The 9,266-nt window shown below is 30.9% G+C and overlaps 1 protein-coding gene across 3 annotated transcripts; it reads right to left on the bottom strand.

Annotated features, from left to right (window-relative positions):
* Positions 1-31: 31 nt before the first annotated feature.
* LOC132254070 (disease resistance protein RPV1-like) lies at positions 32-4,271 on the bottom strand. 3 transcript variants are annotated; one of them, XM_059738116.1, is made up of 2 exons: positions 3,601-4,258; positions 32-158 (listed from the first exon to the last, which is right to left on the bottom strand). In XM_059738116.1, exons 1-2 carry the CDS (start codon positions 4,089-4,091, stop codon positions 128-130), a joined length of 522 nt encoding a protein of 173 aa, XP_059594099.1. In that variant the 5' UTR covers positions 4,092-4,258; the 3' UTR covers positions 32-127. The 3 variants fall into 3 exon arrangements, with proteins under 3 accessions (XP_059594099.1, XP_059594100.1, XP_059594098.1); XM_059738117.1 differs by lacking the exon at positions 32-158 and adding an exon at positions 298-530 and having other exon boundaries at positions 3,601-4,256; XM_059738115.1 differs by lacking the exon at positions 32-158 and adding an exon at positions 674-1,389 and having other exon boundaries at positions 3,601-4,271.
* Positions 4,272-9,266: the final 4,995 nt, after the last annotated feature.

Genomic DNA, 9,266 nt, shown 5'->3' with positions numbered 1-9,266 from the left:
ATTTTACACTCAACACCATGGCTATAATAGACCTTGAGCAACCTAAGTTTTTGCATCTTGGCAAACACTTTCTTCATCTGGGCAACTATTTTTGTAGTGAACCATTTTTCTTTTGATCTAGACAAGTCTAGAGAAATGGTTTCAACATTTTCCATCCCCTGGAAATCAAGATTGAAGAATCAGGGAAAACAAAAAATAAAAATCCTAACTTTTGAAGAAAAAATATTATTAAATCTTTTATCTCCCAAAAGAGCTTAAGTAAGCTATTGAATTTAAATAGTTGATTCTTACCTTTTCACTTACAAACGCACAATAGATATCATCCTGATTCCATAATCTGCTCCATTTGCTAGGGTCTTTGGGATGTTGTTCTCGAACAATTTTCTTGCACATTTTCTCGATCAAACCATGCATATGTAGCCTATTGTTTGAGATAGTTATAAGACATCTCTGCAATAGAACTCCTATGTTTCTTTCACCATACAACTCATAACCGTCCCATATTTTTAAAGCAAAGTCTTTATCTTCACCTTGAAAAAAACAAGCAATGTCAAGGAGTATCATTTGTGGTGTAGTCTCTAATCCATCAAAGCTTATTTTAAGCAAATTATCAATTTTCATTTCAGGTTCTTTTTCCAATTTGTGTAGTTCACTTGTCCATTCACCTTTTGTCTTGCCACATAAAAGAGAACCCAAAACTTTCAAAGCTAATGGAAGACCTTCACAATAATGTATCACCCGATATGAGAGAAATTTAAAATCCTTTTTTGGAAGATTTGGTTCAGAGGCATATTGACTAAAGAGCTTAAGTGCTTCATAGTCTTTTAGTCCTTCAACCTCATATAGGTAATCCACTTTAAGTGTATTTAGGCATTGTTTATCTCTAGTTGTGATGATGATTATACTTCCTTTACCATACCAAGCATGATTTCCAACTAAAAATTCTAATTGATCCATATCATCAACATCATCTAAAACAATAAGAGCCTTTCGAAGGTAAAGACTATTTTGTATCACCCGGGCTCCTTGGTAAATGTTGCTTATCTTTGAATTTTCTCCCTTTTGGATATCATTAAGAAGTAGCTTTTGTAAACAAGGTAGACCTTTTTTTTTGTAAACCTTTTTGACATCTCCAAGGAAGCTACTACATTCAAATCCCCAAGAAATTTGATTATATATATATATCCAGCAATGGTTGTTTTACCCATTCCGCCAATTCCACATATCCCAACTATGCGAACATCATTTGACTTCATACTCAGTTCTACACTTATTTTTTTAAAATGGGAATCCATTCCAACTAAATTATCCCCAACAAACAAGGGCTTAAAATTCAATATTCTATCGGCGATGTCGCTAGTAATATTCTTGATATACTGTGATTCATACCTAGTAATTATGAAGTAAGTTAGAGAAGAACATAAGGTGAGATGAGCAATAAATGGTAAGAAATATCAAGGTAATTTGATGATTTTTGGTGTCCTAATAACAACTTAAATTTCATTTACATATTTAAGCACTTTTTTTTAGAATCATATATGCAAGACAATGAAAAGAAAAATCAAAGCATGAACTATATATACTTCTATTTAGTTAACTTTCTATTAAAATTGCCCTAAATTTCTTTTAATCCACTTATATTTTAAATAAAATCTTTATAAAATATTTTTATTTGAAAGAGCTTCCAAAATTTTATATAAAACACTTGTTTGAAAATCTTTTTTAATATTTTGTTTCAACTATAAAGATTAGTGAAACTTATACTTTTTATTTATCAAATTAATTTTCTAATAAAAATTACTTTTGTAAAAAATTAAAAATTTACTAGAATTTTAAAATATTTTTTTTATTTGAATTTTTATCTAATCATGCCTATAATTTAGTAAGTTAGATTTTGTTAAAATTCTGTTATAACATTTGGTTATATTATATGATTTTAGTTAACCCTATCATTAAAAAGTTATATATACAAGCCTTTTAAAATATGAAAATATGTTACCATTGATTTAATTTAAATATAAAAATAGGTTAATATTTATTCATTTTAAAATTTTGTAATTTAAATATCGCTCTCTCCTCAATATGAACTTCTAACTCCACCACTGACCACACAGTTGAGTTTCATAACTTCTACAATTTAATTATTGCAAAATAAAAATCCAACTATTTGATGCATAGACTTAAAAATGATAGGATGAAAATAATTAAGCATAGGCTAAGAATCAAGAATGGCAAAATGGGAATAATGACAGAATGCATAAAACCAAGGATGACAAAATGAAAATAATTAAACATATATATAGAATCAAGATAGGAATCTGACCATATTTCCATAAATTAAGAGCAATCAAATATTAATAATATTTTATTATCTTAGTTTTAGGAAATAATATTGGTTTCCCTTAATTTTAGGATATTTATTATTCTTTTTTTGACCCTACCCTATCCTGTTTTAGGAATCCTTTCCACAGATTCTCTATCTTCTAGACTAGTTGCTACGGGCTCATTATTGGGAATGGTAGCCAAGGTGGTTCAGGACGAGTTGCCGGCAATCCAACCCTACCCTATCCTGTTTATTCAAAATTTCAAGGCCTTATTATCATCCTTTGAGTATAATGTAGAGAAAAATGAAATTATTAGTAGTTTGGTGGAAACGATATAAGGTCAATGTATGCAGGATAGGCTTTCTAATACCATGTACTTGAATTGGGTCCCATTGAAAAAATTAAATAGGATGGGGAGGATGGGTATGCAAATTTTTCATACTCCTTGCCCTGTTTAACTTTTTTTGAAATTTAAAAAAAAAAAAATTTTAAATTATTTTTATAATATTTAATTACATTAAAATAAATACATTTTATAAATAAATAAAATATTATAATTTTTATAACTTATTTTATTAAAAATCAATTATTATTATTATTATTATATATTAAAAATATTATAATAATATTCAAGGTTTCCATTACCAAATTTATCAAACTCTTCACTATTTTGGACCTTAATGGTTTATTTGTTTGTTATTAATATGTTGTATCATGAATTGATTATGTTTCTCTAAGATGTTTGATTTTACATTTAAATCTTTAAATTGGATATTTAACATCTTTTATGGAACCATCCTGGATAGAATTATGAAAACCTCAAAGTTTTTCAATAACCTAAAGTGGATATTAATTATGTAATTAATATAGATCTAACAATTTGTTTAATTTTATAGAAATTGATTTTACTTCTAAATTAATTTCTAAAAAATTGTGTTATATTTTATTTCAAATCTTGTATGGGAATGCCTATTTATAAAATTATGAAATACTAAAAAACATAAAAAAAAAAAATAGAAAAAGAAAAAACAAACAAAGGGCAAGAAGAACTCACAATTAAAGCTAAACCATATACTTTTGATAATTTCTTTTTCGATTTGTTGATGAAATATTTATATTTGGAATCATATGGATTTCGAAATATTCAAGTACGAGGCATGTGTGTCACGAGATTATTAGCCGTGCATCAAGTATTCTAAATAATCAACTAATTTATTCTATTTCAGAAAAATATAATTGGTATATAAGCTAAAAATTAAGAAGATATGAAAATTACCCCTTGTTTACATCCCATCCAGAAATATTGCTTGCTTCAGTCAAGGCCTCCCTCCAACTTTGTACCTTGTTCTTCAAAGTTTCTTCATACCTGGTGAATGCTTCTCCAAAGCTCCCTGTTTGTTTACGTACATCCGATGGATCCACATGGTAGAAAATTGGCAATACTTTTTGCCCATATTTCCGGCTGCACTCCATGATCTTTGCAAGCTCGTCTAGGCACCACCTTGAATGAGCGTAAGTTTTTGAGAAAACAACAATGGAAGATCTTGATTTTTCAATAGCATTTAGAAGCTCTGGCGCAATTTTTTCTCCTCTCGGAAGTTGGTCATCTCTGAAAGTTCTAATGCCTTTTGTAACCAAAGCATTATATAAGTGATCAGTGAAATTGTAACGGGTGTCTTCCCCTCTAAAACTCAAGAACACGTCATGAGTGCAACCAAGGTTGGAAGGAGAAGAATCAGACGCCATTTGAGCGCTTGTGGAAGCCATTGCCAGTCAAGCTGTGTGTATGTCAAAACTATAAGATATTCTTCAATTGAATTTTGCCTCTGTGAAAGGTGTTGCATACAGAGGTAAAGTATTTAAACTGGAGAAAAAGACATATTCTAGTCAAAAGGAATCATAAAATTAGAAGTTGAGGAAAGAACCAAGAAATTTCTAGGAAAGAAAGTGGGCACTCTAAAGTCTAACAAAACAACCTTTTTCCTTTTGCTTTCATGCACACTCTTATCTTCTACCTTGGCATTCATTCACATGAGAATGCCTTTTTTCATTTTCAATTATTTCTCATTAGCTGTATCCATTTACCCTTGATTTAAGGTGGGGTTCACATCAGCCAAGACCCTACCTCAATCATTAAGCCCATTCTTGAAGCTTTCCTTCACTCTTTTACATTTTATTTTTATTTTTCTTCTATTTGGTATTCAACAACCAGCACTTTTGCTTTTGCAATTTTCAGTGTTATTTTGTACTTTTTTTTTTCCTTTTACTAGTCTTGTCTTTAATTTTTTTTTTCTTTCTCAATTGGTATAACAACTAAAGTGTAAAAAATAAACATATGTCAAATCTTAGTGACTCAAATATATATTATGTTATAGATAATTGAGCTTTAATTTGGGTTTTTCTAATATTATAGCAACTTGGTATTCACCCATTGAGTCAAAAAAGCTTGGCCAAAATCCCAAGTAGTAATACCATAGGAGATCATTCTGGTACACTTCAAGTTGAAATTTAAAATCTAATTTGATACTCAAGGTGGATTTCAAAATTTTATTTATTTGGAAATGGTAACGTAAATTCAAATTTCTATTTAAAAAAATCATTATGCATAAAATTAAAGCCATATATTAAAAATATTATTGTTATGTTTATTATTTTAAAATACATATTAATTATTTGATGATTTTTTTAATTGAGTATTTGTTTGAAAAGGTAAAGTAAGCTTCTTTTTTCTTAACAAAAATTAAATCATATCACTAATTTTTTTTAGTTATCTTAGTAGCTCCAAATATATTGGCTAAGGCCAAAAAAAAAAAATCTAAATTATATTAATTATTTATTTGTATAAAAAAATTTATTTAGAATTAATCGTTAATCCTTTTACGAGATGTAACGAGAATCATTTGTTCACCAATGGCCCAAAAAGTAATGAATGAGGGGTGGTCACTTCACAAGGAAAGATTCCTTTGTTGACCAACATGGGTGGCCCATTTTTTGGCATTTTCCCATGTGCATTGTTTGACGGGGCTTGCAAAGAATTATTGTTTATTTGAATTATTTATTCACCTATGGGTCAAAAAGTAATGAATGGGGATGGTTGTCACTTCAGAAGGAAAAGTTCCTTTGTTGGTCCTTTTCTTGGCATTTTCCCGTGTGCATTGTTTGATGGGGCTTGCCGAGAATTATTGTTTATTTTAAATTATATTGTATATGAGTTTCATCTTTAATAAAAGTGTTTTTTAGGACATCATTACTTTCTTATTAATATGATACAAATGTTTACTCATATTGATATCAACATATCATAAATTTATTTTGAATATAAATATAAATAAGATGATAGCTTATTTAGTTTATGGGTGGGAAGTTGAAGATGCTAATACTTCGTAGGAAAGATTAAACTAAATAAATAAAAATTGAAAAAGAGAATATTCTAACCCGTTGTTTCCACATCAACATTGTCCAGTAAATTAAACTTATAATGAGTGCATATGTCATCAAATAAAACACTGAACAACAGGATTTAAAAAAAATGGTAATTTTTAAAAATTTGTTTTTTAAATATGACAATTCAAAAAAATATTTTTAAATGTATGATAGTTTGCAATAATCTAATTAAAAATTACATTTTAAAAAAGATAAATTTAGATGAATTTTAAAATTATTTTTTGAAAAGAAAACTTCAATATTTAACCCAAAGTTGTCTTTCTAAAAGACGACTTCAAATTGATGCCTTAAAAAATTGTTGTAGATTTGGAAATAGTTTTGAAACTATCATACTTTAATAAATATTTCTAAAATGGTATTTTTTCCAAAATTCAATGAACAATCAATATTCTACCATTGTTGTGGGGAAGATACAAGACAATGTTTGAGCCTTTTCTTTAGCAAAAAGAAAAAGTGAAAGTTATGTTGACTTTTTGTCATCTTGGAAAATTCTAAGAAGGAACAATGTTTTGTTGATTGACATAGGTGGCCTCTTTATTGGCTTTTTCCCTTGTGCATTGTTTTACGGGGGTATGTGAGATTATTGTTTATTTTGAGTTACATCTTAGATGAGTTTTATCTTTAATAATTAGAAAGTTTTTCATGGTATTATAATTTTCTTGTGGATGTGATATTATATCATTATATCATAAATTGTTTTGAAAATAAATAGAAATAAAATTACAATTTTATTAGTTTCGTATATGGTAAGATGAAGACACTGATACCATAGTTCTTATAACACAGGTGTTGGAAAAAGTTAAATAAAATTACTTATTCTATAGAATAAATATTTAAAACTCACGAAAAGGATGTGTAGACCCCCTCAACTGGGGGCAGGATTGGGTTTTCATAGATTTTCTTTTTTTCTTCTGATTTTCTGCTTGCTTCATCCACCCGAGGACGGCGGCGCAGAAGGGAGGCAGAACTTTTGGGCTGCAGATGGGACGGGATATGGCTGGCTTGCTGAGGAAGGGAGGAACAGAAGAAAAACAGAGGAGAAAAGGAAAAGAGAAAAAAGGGAAAAGAAGGAGGAGATATCTGAAGAAGGGAGGGGGGACTTTGCTGGAGCAGAGGACGTCCGCAGAGGGGCCCGAGAACGAGAGAGAGGCCGGACTGGACCTACTCACCAGGGATTTTCTCTTGGTTCAGGTATGATTCTAATCCATTTTGCTTCTCTCGTTTTGAATTGCTCTCCTCTGTTCCTAGTCAGTGTGTGGATTCCTTTGACATTTGAAGACCATTTGTGTAATTTATTTTCTGTTTTGGGAAGGCTCTGAGTTTGGATTCATCATAGCACCTGATTCTTGGAGACTATTTCTGTGTCTTTCTTTTGGTTCCACCCGAAACCCATCCTCCCTGGCATTGCATGCATGACAGAGCTCCTACATCAGAAATTCCACAGCCCGTTTCCTACACTTTGCCTAACCTCCAGAACTCGTCCATAAGCTTCACTGAGGTTCCAAATCTACTCACCCGCGCGCATGGAATCCATACAAACCCAGCCATCCTTCCATAGCCATTCTATCATACTCACCTCACCCATTTTATACCCACCGCCTTTCTCTCCCTAACCTTCACGTATCATTCATGCATGCCACTCCTTTATCATCCAACACCAATCACCATCATCTCTCATGCGCACCCCTCTACGTCTGCACTCCTTCCAGCCTGGGACGCGGCTCTGGAAATGGTGGCTTTCTTCTACAGCATTCCGGCGAGCCCCATGCACTTTCACACTTCGCATAACGCCGTCGCCGCCAGCCTTTGCCGCAGCCTCGTCGTCCACTGGCGCCGGTTTTAAATCCTCCACGCGGCTTGCATGCTGTAGGAGCTCCTGGGCGGCGGCGTCGAGGGTGATGGCAGCCGACGAATCTCTCCATGCTCTCATGGAGGCCGCGGCAGCAGGCTCCGTCGGCACCAAGCCGCTGCGGCTGGATGTGATCGATGGCGGAGGAGGCAGCGCTACATGGCGAGATGGCGCGGAGCGGCTGCAACTTGGACCTCCCTCCAAGACCTCCGGCGATGCCTTTCTCGGTTTTCGCCGTCATGGTCCTCCGGAGGTGAGGAAGAAGATGAGGACTGGGCTTGGGCTTAAGGAGGGCATAGACTTGATGGATTTGGGCTTGATGGAGATGGGCTCTTTTAATGATTGGACATGGGTTTAGGCTTAATGGCTTTGGAGGCTTGGGCTTAGGCTTGTGGGCTTAGGCTTATGGGACTTAGGCTTGTGGACTGGGCTTGTTGGAGATGGGGCCTATTAGTGGATCCAGCTCATGGGTTTTGGGCTTGATGGATGCATGTTATCATTTATTATTATTGTTATTAATTATTGTTATCATAGTTATTATTATTATTATTATGGTTATTATTATTATTATTATTATTATTATTATTATTATTAATCATTATAGCCATTGTCATTATCATTATTATTAATTGTTACCATCATCGTTATTATTATTATTGTCATTATTGTTAGTATCATTGTTACTATTATTACTATTGTTATTGTCATTATTCTTGTCATTATTATTATTATTATCACTATGATTATTATTGATTCAACCTTCAAAATCTTTTTATTATCATTATTATTAATTCAAACTTCCAACATTTATTTATTGTTATTATTATCATCATTAATCTAAACTTTCAAAATCTATTTATTATTATTATTACTATTATTAATCCAAACTTTCACAACCCCATAATTATTATTACTAACCCAAATTTCAAAATCTATTTATTATCATTATTTTTATCGTCATTAACTCAAACTTTCAAAACTTCATTATTATCATTATTATTAATTCACATTTTCAAAATCTATTTATTATTATTATTACCATCATTAATCCAAACTTTTAAAACCCTATAATTATTGTTACTAACCCAAATTTCAAAATCTATTTATTATTGTTATTTTTATCATCATTAACCCAAACTTTCAAGAATGTCATTATTATTATTATTATTACCTCAAATTCTCAAAATCTATTCATTGTTATTATTATTATCATTAACCCTAACTTTCAAAACCCTATTATTATTACTACTAATTCAACTTTCAAAATCTTATTATTATCATTATTATTAATTCACATTTTCAAAAATCTATTTATCATTATTTATCATTATCATTAACCCCAACTCTCAAAATCTCATTATTATTATTATTATTATAAACTCTACTTTCAAAGTCTATTTATTATTATCATTATCATCACCAACCCAAACTTCCGAAATCTCATTATTATCATTATTATTAATTCACATTTTCAAAAATCTATTTATCATTTTTTATCATTATCATTAACCCCAACTCTCAAAATCTCATTATTATTATTATTATTATAAACTCTACTTTCAAAGTCTATTTATTATTATCATTATCATCACCAACCCAAACTTCCAAAAATCTCATTATTATTATTATTATTAACTCGGCTTTCATAA

The sequence above is a fragment of the Vitis vinifera genome, chromosome 7 (assembly GCF_030704535.1).
Source record: "Vitis vinifera cultivar Pinot Noir 40024 chromosome 7, ASM3070453v1".
In the NCBI taxonomy this organism is placed as follows: Eukaryota; Viridiplantae; Streptophyta; class Magnoliopsida; order Vitales; family Vitaceae; genus Vitis; species Vitis vinifera.
This window is presented reverse-complemented; position numbering and strand designations above follow the sequence as displayed.